The sequence below is a fragment of the Ranitomeya imitator genome, chromosome 9, assembly GCF_032444005.1.
Source record: "Ranitomeya imitator isolate aRanImi1 chromosome 9, aRanImi1.pri, whole genome shotgun sequence".
NCBI classification, from domain to species: domain Eukaryota; kingdom Metazoa; phylum Chordata; class Amphibia; order Anura; family Dendrobatidae; genus Ranitomeya; species Ranitomeya imitator.
In genome coordinates, this window is record NC_091290.1 from 43497116 (window position 1) to 43523451 (window position 26336).

Here is a 26336-nt window from a genome sequence, read left to right on the forward strand (position 1 = left end):
AATTATCTCACAGCCTCTCAAGGAATTTCTGTCAGGTGGTAGGACCTGCCTGTTGCCGCTATATAGATCCTTCCGGACTAATGAGAATTACTCATGATATAGAATAACTTGAAATGATAAAGGGAAGGGGTGCGAAAAGCTAATTCACTGGATGATTTACCCCTCCCTGAATGGCTCTTATTGTTAAACCCCGTGAACCTGTTCAAAGGAATAGGTGGATGGATATCGGGTGTAATTCATGTTCTAATTCAAGCAGCTTTAGTGACACTAATCATTGCAGGGATGATAAAGTTATTTGTTATGCAATAAAGAAAATTCTCAGTTCTAATTGTAAATGTTTTCCAGGTAAACGTAAAGCAAAAATCCATACTGACTTTGATATAAAGCAAACCCAAGTGATGACTACCTCAATAACTGCACTCCAACCTGAATGCGTATTCTGCAACAAGCAAACTTCAGGAGACTTGGCGGATTGTATTTCAGAAGACCAAAGGTCTGATAAAAGACAAAGAGCCCACAGAGAACTTACAAAGACTCATTGACAATATGGACTCTATGAATTATGCTAACAAACAAAAATTATATTCTATTTTCTAACACATATTTTAATATATTAATATAAATGTCTATATTTCTATGTCATAAAAATGTATCTATATCATCCACTTATAATAATCCCTCAATAGAAATAGGGTTAGACGGAACAGAAGGTCTGACCCACAAGTATAATTTGAATGGATACACAGCATGTCGGTATCCCATGATATACACTGGATAAGCCATATATTTCGTGAAGTAGGGTTATCTTGCAGACCTGAGTAACAGGAAGGGATCAGCTAGGGCAAGGTAGATAAGATGATAAAAAGAGAGGAATTGTTAAAGAAATGGTTAATCTTCATCTTTTTAATATCAGAAAAATATCAGAAAAACAAGTCTTGCACAATGTTATCATCTGAGTCTCATTTAGCACGATTTCCCGGATATCTACATAGCGGTGGTCAATAATTCCCAGGAACTGTCAATGGCGTCTAGTTGTTGTTGTCCAGATTCTGTTTTGTTCGAAAACACCCAAAAATGTTGAATGCTCAGCAAGAATCTCATAAAACCACAGACACGCGCATTCCTTCACCTAATTTATCTTGTATACTAGGATGTGTCTGATAACCCATTGCCAATTTATTATGTAACTCTACATTTCCTTTTGATCTTAGGGCTTTAAAACCCCAGCCCTGAAGATAAAGAGCATGGGACTACTTGGACAGACAACGAGCGTGTGTTTCTCTGATTATTGCTTCATCGCTTAGGTACCTAAAAGACATAACACCTGAGTAGGTTGGAAATCCCTTCTCTAACAGCCCTCAACAGGGCAGATAAGTATGCCTACGCAGGAGCACCTATGCTGGGGAGCGATAAAGAAGCATGAGGGCGGTGTCTCAAGAAGATGTGAGGCGCCGGACCCAACCAGTGACACACATCGGACCGGACCACCCCACGGGTGAGTATAATAAAACTTATTTTTCAGTTCTTTCAGGTCGGGTTAGGGACTTATCTACAGCATTATAGAATCCTGTAGATAAGCCCTGAAAGACAGTGGCCACATCTTACAGCGGCAAAATCTGCTGACAGGTTCCCTTTAAAAGAAAAAAACAACAACTTCTACAATCATTTGTACCATGCTCCAAGTTTTGAAATAGTTTTGTTTGGCGGAGCCTCTTTTAGTGCTTTACACACCTTGCAGTAATGAGTCCGCCAATCAGTATTTCCAATCGGATGAAGTCTGGATCTCCATGAAAAATACTGTTGGTAAGCTTTCTCATCACCGTCTAACTTCAAGATATATTTAGCGAGCTCTTCAGCTGTGGAGAAGTCATCTACGTGGATAAAAGAGTCTTTTGGAATAAAGCGTTCATAGTTTTTACGAGTAGGACCAAGAACAACTGGTACGCATCCAAACGACAATGCGTTCTTCCAAAGTTTCTCTGTAATATAGTCTTCATGAATAGAGTTTTCAAAGGCGAGATAAAACTTGTACTGTGCCAACGTTTGTTCATGTTTATTTTTTGGCAGAGGTAAATGCTGCCTTCCATAAACGTCTACAGATAGAAATTTCTTTAGTTCCTGATAATAGCGTACTCTTTTAGAACCTGGATTCCAGTTACTTATTGCCCAGGCCACCAGCTTGGTCTTTGGAGGAATTTGGAAGGTATCTTCTTCTTTATTTGGATCTAACCAACCATAAGGTGAGAAAATATCTGAGTCAGCTCTGTAAGACATTGTGAGGTTGATAAGATCATCCATAAAATGCAAATTTGGGCTATGTGATGGAGACTCCAAGTTAAACCAAACCCAGTACTGATTTGGTGGTCTTGGCATCTGGGGTAATTGTTCTCTGGAATTACAAACATCTCTGTGATGCATAACAATTGCATCTGCGGAAGAATATAATGATCTGTTAGCTGTATAAAAGCATCCAGAAAAATCAATGTATGGGGGACATTCATTAAGTGGAAATACACCACCAAATGGCCACGTCCAAACAAGGATGATCTTAGTATTGTTAGCTGTTTCCTGGGGGATACTTGTATATGAAAACATACTGCTAACCAATGAGCGATTTCCATAGTTATAGAGTGAAAAGAAAATGGTTGAGAGGAACAGTTGTGCAATGAAAATGATAAAAGCATTCCTGTATGTCAGAGTTTTCCCTTGGTGCTCCATTTATTTAGGCAGAATCAATGGAAGAGCTTGTATCTGGAGATGAAACTGAATCATACCTGTCGGAGAAACACAAAATATATTTATGTCACAATAAAATAATTTTAGAAGGTTCAGCTTCTTTTTATACTAGAGATTTATCTCATCTTGATAACCCCCTTTGTGTTTCATTGGTGCATGTATATGTTATATAGGAGGACCCCTGCTCGGGATCCTCTCTTTCAGCCATAGACCAAAAAGAAGGAAACTGAACATATGGTCAAAGAACAAAGAGTATGACAATAGAAGTAGCACTACATGCATAAAGAGGAGCCCGCACAAGTTAATAAAAGAGGAAATGAAATATGATTATACATAACAATAAAAATACATTAAAAAACAAACCATAAGGTAATGGATGGGAAGATAATATATAAATATATCAGCATAAATAGCAGATTAATTAGCAACTTATAAGAAACAACAAGGCCCACAAGAAAAGATATCTCACAGTATAATTGTAACCGACAATGACTCACCGTCACCGTATGTGTGAAATAGGACAGTCATCGGGATGTAAGAGTATCAGAGGAAACAGTAACTGTGCTATATACAATGAAGGAAAATAGACACCACAGGGATGTACTTTCATGTAAAGGTACAAACAATACGTCACTATGAAGTTGTATAGTTTGTCCAAAGTAAAGGAGAGCAAGTGTATAGAAGCAGCCAGGAGATGCAAGACCTACAAAAAAAGTTGTTATAATTGCAATATTTTGATAGGGCAAGTAGGTAGAAGGAGGAGATGCACAACCTGTGGGGTACAATTATCCAGGGAAGGATGGAATACTGCGGGTATGGACAGAATAGATGGTTCACGGTCCTGGCGCAACGCACATCACGATGCATGTTTCAGAACGTGTCCTTCGCTAGGGTGCTTGATCCTCTTTATGCATGTAGTGCCACTAATAAAGGTATTTTAGCCTTAATTCTATTGTCCTATTTGTTCTTTCACCATATGTTTGGTTTACCTCTTTTTGGTCTTCACAATTCCCAAATGGTCTTCCATTCTTCCCTGTACAGGAGATATATATCACTCACTTTCCAGGAGAATTACTACACTATCTTTTATGATTAGAGATATATATCTGCAGCGCCCCAGAGACCTGGTCGTTGCAATATGGCACTCTGCCGCTAAGGGGAGTGGTGGTACGTCTGATGGCACTAAGGAGTTCTCCTGACCAGGTATCACCAGAACACATTACACTTCACACTCCGGCCACTAGGGGGAGAAAAAGGCTTTATTTATTGGGCCACTCCTCACATTGGTAAAACTAGGGGCTGGGGAGAAAGTTAGTCAGAAGCTGACTGGGTTGGAACCAGGCAACATCCCGTGGCAGGGGGTGTTGCAGGGAGAAGGCACAGGGGGGTCCCTGTCAGGCGTGGGAACCTGGCAGGTGCCTAGCGAACAGAACAGAACGTAACGGAACCGCGCCTGCACACCCTGCGGCAGGATCCAGGAGAGAGACATGAAGGGAAGGATATTGTGGAACAGTGTAAACGAGATCAAGCACAAAGGAGAGCCAGTAAGAGTCGTGCCGAGAGAGAGAGAGGCAACATCTTACTGAGGCGCATAGTCGGTGGCCGGAACACCGCAGGAGTAACTGACTTCAAGCCTTACTTCAAACTCCGCCGGACAGTCAATTATAGGTTGGCTTGCTACCATAAATTTCCTAAGCAGACATAGGGGGCAACATTGGGAGAGGGGCGTCTCTAGGGTCCCGGAAGACCTCCAAGCCTTCCCGTCATACGGGTGCGTCCTAGCCAAAACATACTGGGGGACGAGAAACTAGTAACATCTGGAACAAAAGAGAGAGAGAGCTGTAGAGAACGAACGAATGAGGACAGCAGTTGTGAGGACTATTCCGAATGCTCAGCAGGGTAGGACTACAACACACAGACGCTATTGGTAGGCAACGATTTCCATCTGCGAAGGAAACTCTGGATGTGCCCATCGGACCGGCCGGTCTCTGATAGCCCTGTTAAACGTGCTCTGGATTGAGGATCCTGAAATTTTCAGTAAAGAGGTAAAGAGACTGCAACCCTGTGTCCTTGTTATTGTCTGCACCTCACACCATCACCATCCACCTTACTGGGAAGCCCTGGGGACATACTTCACCTGTGGGAAGGTATACCATCCAGCTGCCATTCCATCACCCCAGCGGACCCCACAGCAGCGTCGGTCACCCTGACCGAACACCACAGGTGGCGTCACGAACCCCTGACAGACTCTATCACCACCTTTATTGGACGCCCCTTAGCAGGGTCACGACCGAGTCCAGCCACCGTGACAGCCTCAGAACCGAACCAGAGAGGCCCGGTACCGAAACGCGTAACCCTGTGTCTGGGGGCGCTCCATATCTATTGCTGATTTTCTCTTTCAGACATAGTTTGGAGCCACTAAAGTACAGTCACTCTCTGATGAACCTGGACCAAACGATTGAAACAGATCATCTGTCAGGATCGGACTGATCTACAGGGGAATAAGTGACTTCCCCAATGGGGTCCTGTGCAGGAATGGGCCACTTACCCCGTTATATGAGCAGTAATTGGCAAAATACACTTGATTCACTATGCACAGACAGAAGCAGCATTGCATCATTCATTTAGCAAACTACCCAATGTATTATATAAACTTCGGAAAGAGAATAATGTTATATTTGCTTGTAGCTGAACAATGGCCATATTTATTCTGTATATGATATATGGGGATGGACCTAGGTGTAGTTTTTCTTCCAAAATCTAAAGTCTTCAACTAACTCCTCTTCTCCAGAAAGAATACCCAGTAGCCTCCAATTAAAGGGAATCCGTCAGCAGGCTTTTCCACATAATCTGAGAGCTACATTATATAGGGGCAGAGACACTGATTCCAGGGATGTGACACTTAGGCTACGTTCACATTAGCGTTTACCGACGCAGCGTCGGGAAACGCAGCGGCGACGCACGCGTCATGCGCCCCTATGTTTAACATGGGGGACGCATGCGTTTTTCGCGTTGCGTTTTCCGACATGTGCGTCGTTTTTGACGCTAGCGTCGGACGCAAGAAAATGCAACAAGTTGCATTTTTCTTGCGTCCGATTTTCGTCAAAAAACGACGCACGCGTCGCAAAACGCAGCGTTTTTGCGTGCGTTTGCACGCGTTTTTGCGTGCGTCGTGCGTTGCGTCGCCGACGCAGCGGCGCGCAACGCTAATGTGAACGTAGCCTTACTGGGTTGCTTGGTGTAGTTTTGATAGAATCCCTGTTTTTCTACTGTAGATTTAGCAGTGCTCAGAATGCTAAGCTGTGTATAACCCTGCCCACAGCCCACAGCACTGATTGGCAGCTTCCTGTGCACACTGTGCATTGCTAGCAATATGTAAATCAGTGGTGGGGGCGGGGTTTCACAGATTAGGCTGACTGGCTTGTACATGAGTCCTGCAGTGATAATCTCCTGCTGATAAAACACTGATTGTATTGAAACTACAGCACACAGCATAGTAAGTGACACATTACATTGCTACATTACACTGCTCTACACAGCAGAAACTTGCTGACAGATTCCCTTTAAGAATCGTGCACACCACGGAACCTGTACAAATACATGTAAGGTGTCTCCACCTTAACCACTCCTAACCACCTCAGCAATGCTAATAGTGATGACTGCAGCCCTTACAAGCAGGAATAATTCTGAGAGGGTGTACAAGATGTTGACTAGTGATGAGCGAACGTGCTCGCCACTACTCGTTACTCGTCCGAGTATCACTATGCTCGGTGTACTCGGCGAGCACCGAGCATGTCCGGGATTATTCAGCGAGGAACTGGTGTCTCCACCCAGCATTTTTGGCGGACTTTAGAGACCCAATCACGGTGCAAGGATTGTCTGCCAGGCCAAGACACGCCGCAGCCATCATTGTTGTGGTCGTGCAGTGATTGGCTTGGCCGTACAGCATCATCCCGGGTATAAGAGACCTGGCGCCGCCCTGCTCGCCGCATTCTACTCCGGATTCAGCGAGTATAGGGAGAGCTGCTGCCGAGATAGGGTCAGAATCGTGGTTTTTAGAGTTAGTGTAGGTCTGCAACTCTTAACCCCTTAGTGACGGAGCCAAATTTTTGAAATCTGACCAGTGTCACTTTATGTGGTAATAACTCTGGAGCGCTTCAACAAATCCCAGTGACTCTGAGACTGTTTTTTGTGACACATTATACTTTATGATAATGGTAAATTTAGGTCGATATATTTTGTGTTTATTTATAAAAAAAAAATATCTGAAATTTGAGAAAAATGTTAAAAAATTTGCAATTTTCAAACTTTGAATGATTATCCCTTTAATCCAGATGGTCACACCACAGCAAAACATTAATAAATAACATTTCCCTCATGTCTGCTTTACATCAGCACCATTTGCAAATTGTTCTTATATTTTGTTAGCCTTTTAGGAGGTTTTTAAAATGTAGCAGTTATTTTTCATTTTTTCAAGGAAATTTGCAAAATTTACTTTCATAGGGATCTATACCATGTTTGAAATGCCTTTAGGGGTCCCATATATTGGGAAACCCCCAAAAGTGATACCATTTTAAAAACAGCACCCCCAGACATATTGAAGACTGCAGTCAGGTAGTTTATTAACCCTTCAGGTGATTTTCAGGAATTAATGCAAAGTGGCATGACAGAAATGAAAATGTGTATTTTTATCACCTAAATGTCTCTAACTTCTGAACAGATTACTACAGCCGTCAGACTCTAAGGCCACTGATTGGTCTTGAATTGCCATGGCAAATATCAGGACAACAAAATCAAGATCTGAGGGCACCAATTTGGTTAAATAGGAAGCCCCCACACTCTGTTAACCATTTATAATGATGTAGTCACTATTGACAGCAGCATCTAAGGGGTTAAACAGATGTGGACGGTGCAAACACTGATCGTGGCTGATACAGCAAGTTGTCAGCTATAGTGTACAGCCGGCAGCTACTGGATTGTCACCTGTATGGGGAGGCTATTCTCTTATATCTCAGGTCAGTTATTGGCGGTCATTAAATCCACAACTCCTCAGAAACCAACAGTCCTTTTTAGGGCTAATTTGTGGGTCCCGAGATTGCAGCGCTAGATAGTCAGGTCATGGCATATCCACACCAGTGCAAGGCCTGCAGGCCAGACTGAGGCCTGTTTAAAAATCATAGCTTGTCAGGCATACGTAGCATAGTTGTGTGTGCTAGCCTTGTGCCACTTCTTTTTTTTGCGTGTGTTTTAAATTCAAGAATAAAGGCCTCATATATCTGCGTGCTCCAAGTTTTTGCATTCTAGGCCGTTTTGCCACTTTTTTTGCTGTCTGTTACTCTAATTTTATACGGCACTATTTGGCATTTTAAAGAAAAACAGGCCGCATATTTGCCAGTGTGGTATTTCCGTGACAGGCCTCAAACATCTGCGTGCTCCAAGTTTGGTCATTGTAGGCCGGAGGACCACTTTTTTTGCTGTCTGTTACTGTAATTATATACAGCACTATTTAGCATTAAAAAAATATAAAAAGGCCACGTATTTGCCATGTGGTATTTTCGTGACAGCCCTCGTATATCTGCGTGCTCCAAGTGGCAGCTGTATAGCGTGCGAATCGATACGTACTGGAAAGGAGTTTTTTAATGATAACACACAACAGACCTTTAAGCTGAATACGGTAAGTTTATAACTTGTAGAACCACAGGTGTTATCTATAGAGCTGCTTGTGAATGTGGTATCACCTACGTCGGGAAGACAATAAGAGAGTTCAGGAGGAGAGTGGGCGAACACCTGGGTGACATACGAAACCGGAGGGATACTCCAATTGCCAAGCATGTTAATGGCCTGCATGGGGGAGATATCGGAGTCATACGATTCATGGGAATCGATAAAATTGACATGCCAAGTAGGGGTGGTGACCTCAATAGGCTGCTGCTTCAAAGAGAGGCCAGTTGGATTTTCGCGCTAGACACATGCCAGCCTCGAGGTCTCAATGACCAGATCAATTATGGATGTTTTCTATAAGAGGGAAGTCTCTTCCAATAACTTCTCTCTCCCCCCCCCCCCCACCCCTTTCCTCCCTGTCTCCCCATCCTCCTCGGTCATCCTATATAAGTATCCACTGGTTCAGCATTACTCCCTTTCTCTTATTGCTTTATTGAACTATGTGCTATCTTTAGCGTGTAGTTATTTCTGTGATTAAACCTGGCCTCTGATAGGGGTATTTAGCTATAGGAACAGCCAGAGAAAACAAAATAAATCGGATTTGATTAGCTCTATCTGACAGTAAAAGCGCCATTGCCTTTTCCTAGGACAGCCTTCAATATAAGTACATAATGAGGACTCTAGGTGAGAGTTAAACCCCAGTTATAGTTTTGAAGGGTCTTTTTCTCTTGGAACCTAACTTTTATGCCGCTTAGTGTGTCCCCTAAAAAGGTACCCCTTTATTACTAGATTTGGCATAGCATATTTAACCTCTAAATGTATGCTCTACTATAGCATGTCTATGTACCTCTAATATGATCATATATCCGTAGGTCAGCATTATGCCCACAGTCATGATCATATAAATTATGACTTTCTTCGCCACCATTGAGTTTCAGCACCTACTGCACTTAGTACCGCATATCCATTACCTCTGGATTTATGCGGTTATCTTGCTATCAGTGCCAGCAGCACGCAGGCTTTGCGTGTGTTGCCTCTTTGCATAGTGACTATAATGGCACACACAAAATGGTGCCGATGTCTCTGGTAACCTGCCCTGGCATGCTGTACTCCTTTTGGATGGCGGGCGGAAGTGACGCATCCAAAATGGCGCCGGCACTTCCGGTAGTGTGCGCTCCAGCCGCCTCAGTCACATGGCAGCCCGGCGGCATGCCAGTTGCAGCGTACAGCGGATACATATCCAGTAACCCTGTATGGAGTATTACAGGTATGACGTCATGGCTGGGGGGTGGCTCTATATCATTGGGCAAACTTTAAAAGGAGGGGACCTTTCTTATGGCAATGAGGACTTACCCTAAGCTGCAAATACTGCTAGCCTTGCTGATTTTTGGGTGCCCAGCCACTGCGGGACCCAACCTGTACGGACTTTTACGGACTAATATGGACTGATATGAACTTCATTGTTGGATTAACAACTGGGCCCATTGGCACCTATTTATTTTAAAACTCCCTGACGATTCTCCTATATTGGAGTTGAAACGAGTAGGGAGAAGAGAGACATTTGGGTTCACATATTGGATGGTGGGTGTCCATAGTAGGGCTCACTTGGGGCCTGTCCTTGTCAGGAGAGGAGCTTTTCAAGGGTGCTACAGGAAAGATAGTGGCAGTATACCTACCGCCACCCTTTGCCCTTGACTCTGGAACCACCACCTCTGTTGATACGTCCGTCTAGATTGGTAAGACTGTTCCAATTTTTTATCTTGAGCACTGGTTCACTTGAGCACGTTTTCTTTGGTTTATGTATGTGTTTTTGTTGAGATCCAAGATTTTAACTTATTTACATTAAAGGTTATGTTTTATCTAGTGGATATCCTCCATAGCTATTTCTGATTATCAACCCTGAGGGTATATATACGGCGTGGCTTAGTGCACGCCATAGCTAATTTTTGTCAAATTATATACAGCCCTATTTAGCATAACAAAATATAAAAAGGCCACATATTTGCCAGTGTGGAATTTCCGCGAGAGCCCTCATATATCTGCGTGCTCCAAGTTTGATCATTGTAGGCCGGTGTACCCCTTTTTTTGCTGTCTGTTACTCTAATTATATACAGCACTATTTAGCATAACAAAATAAAAAAAGGCCACATATTTGCCACTGTGGTATTTCTGTGACAGTCCTCATATATCTGCGTGCTCCAAGTTTGATCATTGTAGGCCGGTGTACCCCTTTTTTTGCTGACACTATGTAAATAACTATAAATATTAATATTAGAACAACTCAAAGTTTTGGAGGATGGTACATATGTCTGACATCCATATCCACTCCTGAGATCTTATGTGTGAAGTCAGAACTGAATACCAAAGGCCTTGCTGATGCTGGTAGTCTAGAAATGCCTTCTTCTGCTCACAAATCCTTTCCAAAATATGCAGTGAAGAGTTTAAATGCATGGGGAGGACATGACACATCAGCCAGAAGCTGCAAGGGCTGCAGAATCACGGCAAGGGCAGATGAAGCTCTAGCTGACTTTCTAAAATGGGTACGCAGAGCCTCGTACTTTTCCTAGCAGATCTGGCACTTCCGTGTTGCTTTTCTCAAAACATTCAACAATGAGGTTAAGCACATGGGCCAGGCATGGCCCGTGTGTGAGCTTGCCTTGACACAGAGCAGCCACCAGGTTCCAGCCATTGTCACACATGACCATGCCTGGCTGTAGGTTGAGCGGTGTCAGCCACAGATCTGCCTGCTCTTTCAGAGCTGTCCACAACTTTTCATCATTGTGCACAACATATTCCCTTCAGCACAGCCTGTTGCCGCTTGGCTGAGGCAGTACTGCAGTGCTTCCAGCTTGTGACTGATGTGTTACTTTTGGAGATGGAGGCTGAAGAGGACGCGAAGAAGGAGGAGGTGCAGGAGCTGTAGACTGTGTGGGCAACCCAGATTGACGTAAGGCCTGCAATACTCGGGGTTTGGAAGATGTGCACCATCCCAAGGTCGGACTGGATCCCGGCTTCCACTATGTTAATCCAGTGTGCCAATAGTGATATGTACAGTCCCTGACCACAAGCACTTATCCACATGTCAGTGGTTTGGTGGACGTTCCCAATAACAGCATTGTGGAGGGCACGGGTAATGTTGTCGGACACGTGCTTGCTTGTGTGATATTGTGACTATAGACCAGGAAAAATTGTGGCGGCTGGGTACCGAGTACCTTGTGATGGTCACCGTCATCTGGTTGCGGAAAGGTTACATCTCGCACAGGCCTAAAATTCAACATTTCCAGCACAAGCAGACAACAAATGTGTGAACTAAGTACTGTGGCGTTGGCTGCGTATTTCGGCTTGCATTCCAAGGACTGGGGTATGGACAATTGAAAGCTGCCGTGGGATAAGGACGTGGACGTGCTTGTTGATGGTGCTATTTCAGTTTGTGTGCAACTGCAGATGCAAGGCATGAGGAATCTTAAAATGCACCATGGACAGTGGATTGGCTTGCACGACACAACATCGGAAGAAGCAGTGTTATCACCCGCATACACTGTTCATGGAGCCTTGTGTTCAACCAACAAAGTCAGGTGCTTTGCTGCCATGTGCCTGACCATGCTTGTGGTGGTTAGGATGGGATTTTTGCTACTGTTGCGGGCATGGCCAGTGGTGCAAATTGCCTTTTTGGGTTTATCTGCACAGTCTTTAAAAAACAACCAGGCTGTTACAGGGACATTCAGTGTCTCCCTCTCCCACACCACCTCCTCCCTTTGACCCCGGTCTTTCGGTGTTCCCCAAGGATCAATTCTAGGACCCCTACTCTTCTCCAACTACACCTTCTGCCTGGGACAGCTGATGTAATGTCACGGTTTGCTATATCATCTGTACGCCGATGACACACAGATCTACCTATCTGTACCTGACATCACCTCCTTAGTGACCAAAATCACAAGTCTTCACGCTATTTCATCCTTCTTTTCTGCTTGCTTTCAAAAAGTGGACATGGACAAAACAGAATACATCATCTTTCAACCATCTCACGCTAAATAGACATGAAAGCTGTGTATGCATCATTCGGTACCACTTTAGTAAGAGGGAAAGTTTGCCCAAGACAAAATGTTTTTCCAGACATTCCCGGCCTTTTTTGCACGTTTTGAAGCTGTGATCTTCATTTTCTTGGTGTGGATGCTGTAAATTTCAAAGTCTTCATCAATACCATCATCGTCCATATCTTGTAAAGAGGAAATCTGGCGTTTCCCAGGATAGTGGTAATCTATGTTTAGTGGCATTCCTTTAACAGTGTTCATCACACTATAACAAATAATTTTCAACTGTGACATTTGGATGTTATTGGTAATATCATATGTATGGGTGAAGATGAAGAAGCTTGTGCCACGGGTGTGTTTATAGTTACGGACGGTGCAGTCCTCTTTCAACTTATTTTATCACAAGCATCCACCAGTTTGTTTGGTTTTCCTCCAACATTGATCTGCTTTCTATAACTCAGCATCTCACAAACATGTTGCACTTTGCCCTTTAGACAGACACGTGCGTCTTTGGCAACATATTTGTGACAGGCATTTCTTAGGCCGAGTCAAACACACGCATCTGTTACACCGATCTTCTGATGGGCAGGAAACACATTCTTGTAATTGGTGGTGGATAAACGAATAATCATTGTAGGCTGTATCCTGGATCTCATACCTCCCATAGCCACTGCTGTTATTAATCATGTACGCTTCCATTCCTGTCATCACCATGCCCCTTTTCCTGATCACTTCATCCAACGATTCGTCCGCCATTTTTTTAAACAAAAAAATGCTCCTTCCCAGCAGCAACTGTGTAGGAAACCACTTTACAGTCTTGCAAGGTGTTTATGATGACCCTAAATATTTTTTTTTTAATAACCCCCCCATGGGGAAATGTTTGACAGCCCATGCACTTAGTGAATGGGCATTACAAGTCAAGGAGGCGCGCTCATTGACATTGGGCCTACTTTTTAATGAGGCCTTACTCCACCTCTCATCATTTTCCACCACTAGATCACCAGGGTTCATGTGTTCTGTGCTGTTACAGACAGTCAATTTTTGGGCAAGTGTGTCTAGGATGGCCATACTATGTTTTTAATAAATGTATCCCCCTTGGGGAAATGTTTGTCAGCCTATACACTTAATGTATGGGCATTACAAGTGTAGGAGACACAATCCTTTACATTGGGACTAGGTTTTTGTAAGGATTAGCGGAACTCCTAGGGTGAACCCGGTAGACCAAGGCTAGGAACCTCCTCATTTTGGGCAAGGGGGCTGTGATGGCACTGTTTTATTTTGTAAAAAAAAAGGACCCCACATTGGAAAATTGGGCATGACATTACATTGGGCCTACTTCTTAATTCTGTTTCCTGCAATGTGTCCTTTAACTGCCACTAGATCACCAGGGTGAACGTGCTTTGTACGGTGCATTTTGGGCAAGGGGGCTGTGATGGCACTATTTTATTTAGTAAAGAAAGGACCCCACATTGGGGAATTGGGAATGACATTACATTGGGCCTACTTCTTAACTTTGTTTCCTGCATCGTCTCTTCCTTATCTCCAACATGACCTGGGTGAACGTATTCTGTACTTTTATAGACCCCAGAATTTTGAGCAAGGGGGGCTGTGATGGCAATAGTATATTTTTAAAAAAGGCACCCCCCATTGCTGAAACCACATCCTTGTTGGCAAAGACTTCATAACATTTGTGTACCTTAAAGAGCTCACTTGAAAAGCTCCTTTTTGTGTTGCCTGGTTGCTCACATTGGACACAATACACTTCATATACATTTGATAAAGCAATGCTGGCTCAGTTGTTCATTGCAAATATTTCTTTGTAGACTATATTAGTTTCTCTCCTTGAGAGCCATAACTTAGGCTGCCTCAAATGTACAAATGGTGAATATACAAATGGCAATTTGGAATCCAGATTAAAATACTGTATACCGAATGCATTCAGGCAATCACATAGCTGCATTTCTTGTAAAACATTCACAGATGTGACAGACAATGATCATAGTGACACAATCTTGAGAAATGTTTGTTTATTCACTTCACAAACAGTTCTAAGCCTCTATATGTTTGTTGTTTGTCATTGTAAAACATTAAGGTTTAGGCTACTTTCACACATCAGGTTTTTTGTTTCTGGCACAATTCGGCAAATTTGCTAAAAAATGGAGAGAGAGAGATATGAATCTCGGAAAAGAATGTTTACAGCTGTGAACTAGGAGTCAGGAATGCTTCCAGGGGCGAAAGAAAGAGTAGTACCCAAACTTAGCTACAAGATGGGGTACTTTCTAGTTCCATTCTTTGGATTGTAAGTGGTTAACATAGGAGGGACATGGTGGATAAGGCAGGAAAGACTTCCTGATAGAGTCAGAGAGGGTCAGTGTGCCCGTTGAGCGCAGAAGGGCTCTATAACCCCTAGGCAACACCTTGTCACGTAACGTTTGCCACAAGAAAAGGGCCCGGCCATCTATTCTGTGGGTGATACATCAGCAGTGGAAACAGTACAGCAGTGTTAGCGGTGCAGTATAAGTAGGACTGCAGTTGCTACAGGAAGACTAAGCAGTAGGGGCAGGCCACTCATTATGTGGTGGATTATGGCATGGGCAGATGCCCTCAGAACCAGAGCGAAATGACTGAGGGAATTCCAGAACAATGTGAGCTTGGCCAGGAAGGACACTCATGGAAACAGGAACACATGGGCTACTTGCACAGTGAACAAGTCTGTAAGAACATGTTCACACACCACCAAGAAACCTGAAGACACAAAAGAGAATGGTAAAACCAAAAACACTCAGTTTGAAAAAATGTTTGCAGTAATCCGCAAGTGCTAGTAAAAGATGTAAATAACAGGGTATTTGGTTGATACGTTTTTTGCAAAAAATGTATACTAAGCTGCTCTACCAATCTTCACGGTATACCCATATCAGAGCAGTCCTAACTAATGTATGCAATCCCTATCTGATGTATTTAAAAACCTGATCATCTGTATATTACCTGTGTGAACAGGGTTCAGAGAGGAAAAATCCATGTGTGCATACAGGGCAGAACAGCTTTTGTGCAGCTAGCCCAAGAGGAGTGGTGGAACTCCCCAGTCTTGTAGACACAAGAGAACAATCATGGAAACAGGAACACATGGGCTACTTGCACAGTGAACAAGTCTGTAAGAACATGTTCACACACCACCAAGAAACCTGAAGACACAAAAGAGAATGGTAAAACCAAAAACACTCAGTTTGAAAAAATGTTTGCAGTAATCCGCAAGTGCTAGTAAAAGATGTAAATAACAGGGTATTTGGTTGATACGTTTTTTGCAAAAAATGTATACTAAGCTGCTCTACCAATCTTCACGGTATACCCATATCAGAGCAGTCCTAACTAATGTATGCAATCCCTATCTGATGTATTTAAAAACCTGATCATCTGTATATTACCTGTGTGAACAGGGTTCAGAGAGGAAAAATCCATGTGTGCATACAGGGCAGAACAGCTTTTGTGCAGCTAGCCCAAGAGGAGTGGTGGAACTCCCCAGTCTTGTAGACACAAGAGAACAATCATGGAAACAGGAACACATGGGCTACTTGCACAGTGAACAAGTCTGTAAGAACATGTTCACACACCACCAAGAAACCTGAAGACACAAAAGAGAATGGTAAAACCAAAAACACTCAGTTTGAAAAAATGTTTGCAGTAATCCGCAAGTGCTAGTAAAAGATGTAAATAACAGGGTATTTGGTTGATACGTTTTTTGCAAAAAATGTATACTAAGCTGCTCTACCAATCTTCACGGTATACCCATATCAGAGCAGTCCTAACTAATGTATGCAATCCCTATCTGATGTATTTAAAAACCTGATCATCTGTATATTACCTGTGTGAACAGGGTTCAGAGAGGAAAAATCCATGTGTGCATACAGGGCAGAACAGCTTTTGTGCAGCTAGCCCAAGAGGAGTGGTGGAACTCCCCAGTCTTGTAGACACAAGAGAACAATCATGGAAACAGGAACACATGGGCTACTTGCACAGTGAACAAGTCTGTAAGAACATGTTCACACACCACCAAGAAACCTGAAGACACAAAAGAGAATGGTAAAACCAAAAACACTCAGTTTGAAAAAATGTTTGCAGTAATCCGCAAGTGCTAGTAAAAGATGTAAATAACAGGGTATTTGGTTGATACGTTTTTTGCAAAAAATGTATACTAAGCTGCTCTACCAATCTTCACGGTATACCCATATCAGAGCAATCCTAACTAATGTATGCAATCCCTATCTGATGTATTTAAAAACCTGATCATCTGTATATTACCTGTGTGAACAGGGTTCAGAGAGGAAAAATCCATGTGTGCATACAGGGCAGAACAGCTTTTGTGCAGCTAGCCCAAGAGGAGTGGTGGAACTCCCCAGTCTTGTAGACACAAGAGAACAATCATGGAAACAGGAACACATGGGCTACTTGCACAGTGAACAAGTCTGTAAGAACATGTTCACACACCACCAAGAAACCTGAAGACACAAAAGAGAATGGTAAAACCAAAAACACTCAGTTTGAAAAAATGTTTGCAGTAATCCGCAAGTGCTAGTAAAAGATGTAAATAACAGGGTATTTGGTTGATACGTTTTTTGCAAAAAATGTATACTAAGCTGCTCTACCAATCTTCACGGTATACCCATATCAGAGCAGTCCTAACTAATGTATGCAATCCCTATCTGATGTATTTAAAAACCTGATCATCTGTATATTACCTGTGTGAACAGGGTTCAGAGAGGAAAAATCCATGTGTGCATACAGGGCAGAACAGCTTTTGTGCAGCTAGCCCAAGAGGAGTGGTGGAACTCCCCAGTCTTGTAGACACAAGAGAACAATCATGGAAACAGGAACACATGGGCTACTTGCACAGTGAACAAGTCTGTAAGAACATGTTCACACACCACCAAGAAACCTGAAGACACAAAAGAGAATGGTAAAACCAAAAACACTCAGTTTGAAAAAATGTTTGCAGTAATCCGCAAGTGCTAGTAAAAGATGTAAATAACAGGGTATTTGGTTGATACGTTTTTTGCAAAAAATGTATACTAAGCTGCTCTACCAATCTTCACGGTATACCCATATCAGAGCAGTCCTAACTAATGTATGCAATCCCTATCTGATGTATTTAAAAACCTGATCATCTGTATATTACCTGTGTGAACAGGGTTCAGAGAGGAAAAATCCATGTGTGCATACAGGGCAGAACAGCTTTTGTGCAGCTAGCCCAAGAGGAGTGGTGGAACTCCCCAGTCTTGTAGACACAAGAGAACAATCATGGAAACAGGAACACATGGGCTACTTGCACAGTGAACAAGTCTGTAAGAACATGTTCACACACCACCAAGAAACCTGAAGACACAAAAGAGAATGGTAAAACCAAAAACACTCAGTTTGAAAAAATGTTTGCAGTAATCCGCAAGTGCTAGTAAAAGATGTAAATAACAGGGTATTTGGTTGATACGTTTTTTGCAAAAAATGTATACTAAGCTGCTCTACCAATCTTCACGGTATACCCATATCAGAGCAGTCCTAACTAATGTATGCAATCCCTATCTGATGTATTTAAAAACCTGATCATCTGTATATTACCTGTGTGAACAGGGTTCAGAGAGGAAAAATCCATGTGTGCATACAGGGCAGAACAGCTTTTGTGCAGCTAGCCCAAGAGGAGTGGTGGAACTCCCCAGTCTTGTAGACACAAGAGAACAATCATGGAAACAGGAACACATGGGCTACTTGCACAGTGAACAAGTCTGTAAGAACATGTTCACACACCACCAAGAAACCTGAAGACACAAAAGAGATTTACATCTTTTACTAGCACTTGCGGATTACTGCAAACATTTTTTCAAACTGAGTGTTTTTGGTTTTACCATTCTCTTTTGTGTCTTCAGGAAGGACACTGAGGAACTGGATGGTATGGTTCATCCCGGAAGCTAGCTTAGTGACAGGAACAAGAACGCAGGGAAAGAGACAGAATCGTGTACTGTGAGACCTGATGTTCATGCTGTAAAGAATATGGATGTGCTGCGTACAGAACCAAGTAAAGCTGTTGTTGTTAAAGTTGAGCTAGACTGTGTCTCCCTTTGTGCGGTACCATCTATAAGGAGCCTACGGAAGCCCAAGGTGGACCCTTACAGCGCAGAGACACAGGACACAGGTACACCGAAGGAAAGACATTATTGTGAGGCGAGGCCAGGGTGTGATACAGGGATTGCTCTCAGCTATGACTACTGCCCTGGATCACCCTAACACAGACATGGGTATCCTCCCAGTGCACGCACAGTGTACAGCAAGGATTTGCAGTTCTTTGCCCCGGGAATGGTGGCCAGGTTTGCAATATGCATACTCTCAGGCATAACCTGTCTAGTGGGTGCAGCCTCGCTGCAGACTTATCATTTTAGAACAAACAACCCCTTTGATAGAAATGACCCTCACGTATAGGTGAAAGAGACCTTTTGGGCCCCACTTAGCTTCAGGGACCAGGTGCAACTGCAGTTTCTGCATCTACTTTTGTAATGACCCTGCCACTGGCAGCAGTATGATGTTCATGAGACTGTGAGAGACTAGTCACTTCATCAGGAGAGTAGATCAAAGGCAAACCACCAAGAGAACTGATGTCTCCAAGTAGCGATGAAGAGTAGTGGCCATCATGACTGTAGTGACAAGGAGATGACTGTGAATACTGCAATGGTTTCAGATTCTGAAGGTATCCAGTCTGGACCTGTCGTTGCCACAACCTGGAGCAGCTGTGAAGTAGACCTTGGCATTAGAGTGCAAGCTTTTAGAAGGCAAAGCTGGATCGAAGCAAATACCCCTGTAGCAGAATGTTGTTGATAATGTGTGCACCATATGTAGCTCTGGACTGGATGTGACCTGGTTCTCCACACTGCTACTAAACACTGAGCCTCTACGGAGTATCCGTATGAGTAAAGTGCCTTGCTTACTGCAGAACAGTTGCCTTGTACTGAACACTGAACCTCATATCTTGTCCTGGCAGCAAGCAAATGAGAAACTATTCAAGTAATATGCATCCTCATACTGATAGACTGTAGCCTTACAATTCTGCTGGTTGGAAACATATTATTGATGCAACCGCAGAGTCTTTACATTTTTAAGCTAAGTTTTATTGGGCCATTGTGACCGTCTACCATTCAACTCCATCCTACAAACCAGCACCTAAATCTTACAGACACATGAAACCTTTGCAACACCATACTGCAGAGCCATAGACACTTGGTATGAAATGTGTAGTGCCCCCATACAACACCTTATGAAAGACATGTTCTCTTAATATAGTGTCATAGACTCATAGGCAATATGGCAGAATTTTTTGTTCCACAGTAGCTTCCTATACATGGGCAGACATACCGCCTGTTCAACCAATGTGGCTGCATCGGAGCCCGGAGGCTCCAGGAAGCCCCTGCAGGGTGGCAAATAATGAGAATAATCTGGCCAGTTTATCCGACCCTGAGGCTCTGCGAGGCCCATGGCCAGATTGCCCTCGTGTGCGGCGGGCAGGAAGCAATCCTTGCAGCTCTGCTGCCTGCAAGAGAAAATGGCAGTAGAGCGGAGCTGCAGGGATACATCCTGCTTTCTGCCCACGATTCCGGTCTCACACAGCAGCGGCGGAATTTTTCAGTCAACAATACTGTTTCAAGTTCCAGGTTAAGCACGGATGGTAGCAATAACTCATTTTTTTTTTACTGTATAATGTCACTACAGATAGATTTACCTTAGTTTTTAAGTGTCACCTGAAAATTAAACAATAGGTCATAATATTCTTTACGGGACTTAAGAAACATTCATTGTGTTGTGTTCTATTCAAAAAAGCATTGTAGATGAAAAAGTTACAGTCGCCTATTGTTTAAGGTGCATGTGACGTGTCAGAATCAATAGTTTAATAGGAACATGTAAATTATCTAAAAATCTATTGTTATCAGTGTTAAAAAAAACCTTTTAATCAGCCTTTCTGCAAATTCAAATAGTTTCATCTGTGAACCATTTGCCATCAACATACTGTGATATTTCTTGTTATGATACATACTACTTTAGATCTTTTTTATTTTATTTTTCTTAAACAACTTTTCGCTCGATTTGGAGCCATGACAACTTGAGGGATGGACGAACTGTAGAAAGATGGATCTTGTGCAGGCCTAGATAGGTCCACAGGGGTTTTCTCCACCATTATTTTAATTATATCAAGCCATCGGGTTGCTGGCTCCTTCAATTCTTCCAACCATGATGTTCTTCTCCAGTGATTGCTCTGTTCTTATGATATGTCCAAAGTAGGCAAGTCATGGCTTGGTGATCCTTGCTTCCAGCGACATGTCTGGCTTCATTTTTTCAAAAATGTATTTGTTTGTTTTTCTTGCCATTCATGGATATTGATAACATGCTTTCCCAACACCACATTTTGATTCTTCTTCTGTCTTGTTTCTTTATCGTCCAGATTTCGCATCCGTATATTGCCACAGAAAAGGCCAAACTATGTATGAGCCATGTCTTCATCGCCAGTGAAATGTTCCTTGATTTGAAGACCTTGTCCAGTGACTTCATTGTTGATTTGCCCATAGCTATTCTATTGACTTATGGTGTCGTTGCTACATCTTGGGTGATCATTGATTTGAGTAGGTTGAAGTACTCTTAGATTCTTAGTCCTCATAGGTCCTCCTACGGGTTCCATAATAACACAAAATGAAGCTATGTTTATATCTGTGGCTTTTTGGCTATATTACATATATTAATATTTTCATATTTCAAGTTTGATGGCAATGCATTATTGTTCCAATAAAAACAGCAGACACATCAGCAGAATCTATCAGTTTACCGCAATGTAGTTCGACGGGGTCCAGTTGCGTACTTTATATGATGGCTCCTGGAGTTTTTTACATAAGTGAAGAAAACATAAGGCTGTTTTTACACATCCAACATTCGTGAACCAAGTATGTATGTGATGCGTGGATTTCTTGACCTAAACTCAAAAGAATCATAGGCATATATTAGGTTGTCCATACCCTGACAGGGAATATTGGGTTTGGAAAACCTGCCAAAGGATGTGAATAAAGGCCATTTAAATGATCTCATAAAATTTCATTTAGGCTTTATAAGAAATTATAACATATGCTCTTTAATCCTTCAGATATTCAGCAGATCCAAGAGGCGCCAGATAGCAATCTCCTAAACAATTGTTACTTAAAAGGTTATTTTCATGTTTAATATTTAGGGGGGCAAGGCTCCCCAACCTCCAGGGTTACTGCTTGCTTGAGAGGCAGTGAGCTCCTGAATGATTGACAGTTCGTCTAAGCGGCATTGTTGCATCACTTCCTCTACAGCAGGGGGTGATTCATTTTCATCGGGAACCAAGTGAGAGACAATTTCTATTGTGGGGGGGGGGGGGCTGAACTTATAGGCTGTAATTAATTCTGCTCAATATTAATATTATCTTATTATTTTATATTAATATCAATTTTAAAGCTTAATATTAAGCAAAATGAAGTATGATGTCTCACTGCTACTGCTAGTACAAGTTAAGTTAGGGTTTATTATAACATGTATTCTTATCTAAAGCAACCAATCACAACTACACGATTTACTGCTTTTTGTAAAGTTTATATACAGCTGTATATTGTACTGTTCCTGTTATTCAGTCCTTGCACCTTGATCAACATCGCACCCACCCACAATGATGTTTTCACAGCTCTCTCACACACACACACACACACACACACACACACAGTATAATGCTCCAACAGCTCCACCAAAGAGTATGATGCCCCATGATCCCTTGAACAGAATGATGGTCATTATAGCTCACACACAGTATAATCCCACACAGTCCCCATATAGTATGATGTCCTCACAGTTCCCCACACAGTGTGATGCCACAGCTCCCCATACTGTATAACCCCACAGCTCCCCACATATAGTATTACACCCCCAGAGCTCCTAACACAGCATGATGCCACAGCACCTCACTTAGTATTATGTCCCCACAGCTCCCCAGACAATATGTTACCACAGCTTTCCACATAGAGTATGATGTTACCTCAGCTCCCCACACAGTATGATGGCATAGCTTTTCATACTGCATGATATCCCCACAGCATCCCACATAGTTTTATGCTCCTTCAGCAAGAAACAAAATATGATGAAACTCATAGTTTCCCCAAGTACTAATGATGAAAAAAAACTGCTCACCTCAACCATGCCACCGATGTGCTTCTCTGGTCTGTGCTGTGTGTGGACTGAACCGCCATGCGGTAGGAATGATCTAGTGACGTTATCACAACTGCTACACTCAGGCTTGATGGTAGTACACAGAGCCAACGGTTCCCTATTCCTCCATTTTTTAAATTGAGTTGCTGGACAGGTGTATCATCATCCCATTGGGCCCTGTGCTTCCCAAATTCTTGAGAGTAAAGCGGATATAAGTAAATTTCATTGGTTTTACAAACACTTTGCAATTTTTCTCATTAAAGAACTTGAGAATAACCCTTTAAGCATATATACAGTCATGACATCAATTTTGTTTTTCAATGTTTAAGCTCTTTTAGTCAGATGTTTCTATTGTTATTGAAGTACAATTCTAAACATTTCATAAGTCTTTAAACTTTTGTTAAAAAGTGCATCCAGTTTATGTAACGATTCAACATTTACAGTGGAAGAATGATTGTCTGGAGAAGAAAATGTGGGTCCAATGTCATGCTAACATGAAACGAACCTGAGACTATTCAGGTGTGGGGGCTTTTCATCCATGGAGAAGGCTCATTCATAATTTTGCTTAAGAACACTGCCATGAATGAAGAATGGAATCTAATTATCCTCCAAGACCAACTTCTCCCAATGATCCAAGGGCAATTTGGTGATGAACCATGCTTTTTTTCCAGCCTGATGGAGACCATGCCACATGGCAAAATTGATAACCAAGTGGTTCAATGAAAAAAACATTGACATTTTTGTTCTATGGCCAGAAAACTCCCCAAATCTCATACTAATTAAGAATTTGTAGTAAATCCTCAAACAGTGGCTGGACAGAAAAATTGCTATAAACTACAAAAACTAATAGGTAGAAACTGATATCCAGAATGTCAAGGACAATTGCAGCAGTTTTGAAAAATAAGGTTCAACAACACTGTAATTATTAAGTACCGTATATACTCGAGTATAAGCCGAGATTTTCAGCCCAAAATTTTGGGCTGAAAGTGCCCCTCTCGGCTTATACTTGAGTCACGGTGGCTGGCAGGGTCGGCGGGTGAGGGGGTGAGGGCGCTGAGGTATACTTACCTAGTCCCGGCGATCCTGAAGCTCCCTCTGCCTGTCACACGGTCTTCGGTGCTGCAGCTCTTCCCCTGTTCAGCGGTCACGTGGGACCGCTCATAAGAGAAATGAATATGCGGCTCCACCTCCCATAGGGGTGGAGCCGCATATTCACTTCTCTAATCAGCGGTGCCGGTGACCGCTGATAGAGGAAGAGGCTGCGGCACCGAAGACCGTGTGACAGGCAGAGGGAGCGGGACGCCGAGAGCAGGTAAGTATGTAATATTCACCTGTCCACGTTCCACACGCCGGGTGCCGCTCTGTCTTCGCGTCCTCTTGCTCTGACTGTTCAGGTCAGAGGGCGCGATGATGCATATAGTGTGTGCGGCGCCCTCTGCCTGATCAGTCAGTGCGGAGAGACGCCGGGACCGGACGCTGGGAGCTGCAAGCAAGAGAGGCGAGTATGGCATTTTTTTTTTATTGCAGCAGCAGCAGCAATGGCACAGCTTTCTATGGCACAGCTATGGGGCAATAATGAACGGTGCAGAGCACTATATGGCAGCTATGGGGCAATAATGAACGGCGCAGAGCACTATATGGCAGCTATGGGGCAATAATGAATGGCGCAGAGCACTATATGGCAGCTATGGGGCAATAATGAACGGCACAGGGCACTATATGGCACAGCTATGGGGAAATAATAAACGGTGCAGAGCACTATATGGCACATCTATGGGGCAATAATGAACGGCGCAGAGCACTATATGGCACAGCTATGGGGCAATAATGAACGGTGCAGAGCACTATATGGCACAGCTTTCTATGGTACATCTATGGGGCAATAATGAACGGTGCAGAGCACTATATGGCACAGCTATGGGGCCATAATGAACGGTATGGAGCATCTATTTTTATTTTTGAAATTCACCGGTAGCTGCTGCATTTTCCACCCTAGGTTTATACTCGAGTCAATAAGTTTTCCCAGTTTTTTGTGGCAAAATTAGGGGGGTCAGCTTATACTCGGGTCGGCTTATACTCGAGTATATACCGTATTTGCATAAACTTGATTGACAGTGACAAGCAAAAGGGTAACAATGTTTTGAACTTTTGACTTTCAGGCTCCATATATCACCATCCACTACTGCTTCGAAATTGAAACTACCATCATTTCATATACAATCATCTTGGCTATCTCAAACATAAATTTGACTTGCAACTATTTAGCACATGATTAGTTATGCAGATTCTTGTCAAATCACTGCATTATTACTGTTTTGCTCATAAAAATCAATTTTTTTAAATAAGTTTATTAGTATTTTGTAAATCCGCCTTTGGCTTTCAGCACTGCCTGATACTTCTGGGCATGCTCTCGATCAGATTCAAGCATGTTTTGACCAAAATCTGATCTCATGTGTCTACTACACACTCCAAAAGTTGGTGCATACTGATCGATTCACTTGGGTATGTAGAGTTTTTTCTTCAACTCTACCCAAAAGTTTTCGATTGGGTTGTGATCTGGGGACCAATCCAGAGCCTCTACTTCATCGAACCATTTATCTGCCAATCTCAATGTATGCTTTGGGTTGTTGTCCTGTGGAACAATATGTCGTTCTTTTCATACCCATAGCACAACCCCTGGCAAAAATTATGCAATCTCCTGCCTTGGAGGATGTTCATTCAGTTGTTTAATTTTGTAGAAAAAAAGCCGATCACAGACATGGCACAAAACTAAAGTCATTTCAAATGGCAACTTTCTGGCTTTAAGAAACACCAAAAGATATCAAGAACAAAAAATGTGGTCGTCAGTATTGGTTACTTTTTTAACCAAGCATAGGGGAAAAATTATGGAATCACTCAATTCTGAGGAAAAAATTATGGAATCACCCTGTAAATTTTCATACCTCAAAACAACACCTGCATCAAATTAGATCTGCTCATTAGTCTGCATCTAAAAAAAAGTGATCACACCTTGGAGAGCTGTTGCACCAAGTGGACTGACATGAATCATGGCTCCAACATGAGAGATGTCAATTGAAGCAAAGGAGAGGATTATCAAACTCTTAAAATAGGGCAAATCATCACGAAATGTTGCAAAAGATGTTGGTTATTCACAGTCAGCTGTGTCTAAAATCTGCACCAAATACAAACAACATGGGAAGGTTGTTGAAGGCAAACATACTGGTAGACCAAGGAAGACATCAAAGTGTCAAGACCGGAAACTTAAAGCAATATGTCTCCAAAACAGGAAATGCACAATAAAACATATGAGTAACGAATGTGTGGAAACTTGAGTCAACCTCTGTGACCGAACTATAAGAAACTGCAAAAGGAAATGGGATTTACATACAGAAAAGCTAAACGAAAGCCATCATTAACACCTGAACAGAAAAAACAAGGTTACAATGGGCTAAGGAAAAGCAATCGTGGACTGTGGATGACTGGATGCAAGTCTTATTCAGTGATGAATCGCGAATCTGCATTGGGCAAGGTGGTGATGCTGGAACTTTTGTTTGGTGCCGTTCTAATGAAATTTATAAAGATGACTGTCTGAAGAGAACATGCAAATTTCCTCAGTCATTGATGATATGGGGCTGCATGTCAGGTAGAGGCACTGGGGAGATAGCTGTTATT

At 42.6% G+C, this 26336-nt stretch overlaps 1 protein-coding gene across 4 annotated transcripts in view; it reads right to left on the reverse strand.

Moving 5' to 3' along the window:
• Positions 1 to 356: 356 nt before the first annotated feature.
• LOC138648573 (4-galactosyl-N-acetylglucosaminide 3-alpha-L-fucosyltransferase FUT6-like) overlaps positions 357 to 26336 on the reverse strand; it is a 79754-nt gene continuing 53774 nt past the window's right edge. For 2 of the 4 annotated variants that reach the window (XM_069738353.1, XM_069738354.1), the window contains exons 2-3: positions 22647 to 22857; positions 357 to 2774 (exon numbers count right to left, since the gene is read on the reverse strand). In XM_069738353.1, coding sequence (XP_069594454.1) covers positions 1663 to 2718 — 1056 coding nt within the window. In that variant the 5' untranslated portion in view covers positions 2719 to 2774; positions 22647 to 22857 and the 3' untranslated portion in view covers positions 357 to 1662. Of the gene's footprint in view, positions 2775 to 20402; positions 21120 to 22646; positions 22858 to 26336 lie in introns of all 4 variants that reach the window. The other 2 variants (XM_069738356.1, XM_069738352.1) reach the window with 2 other exon arrangements.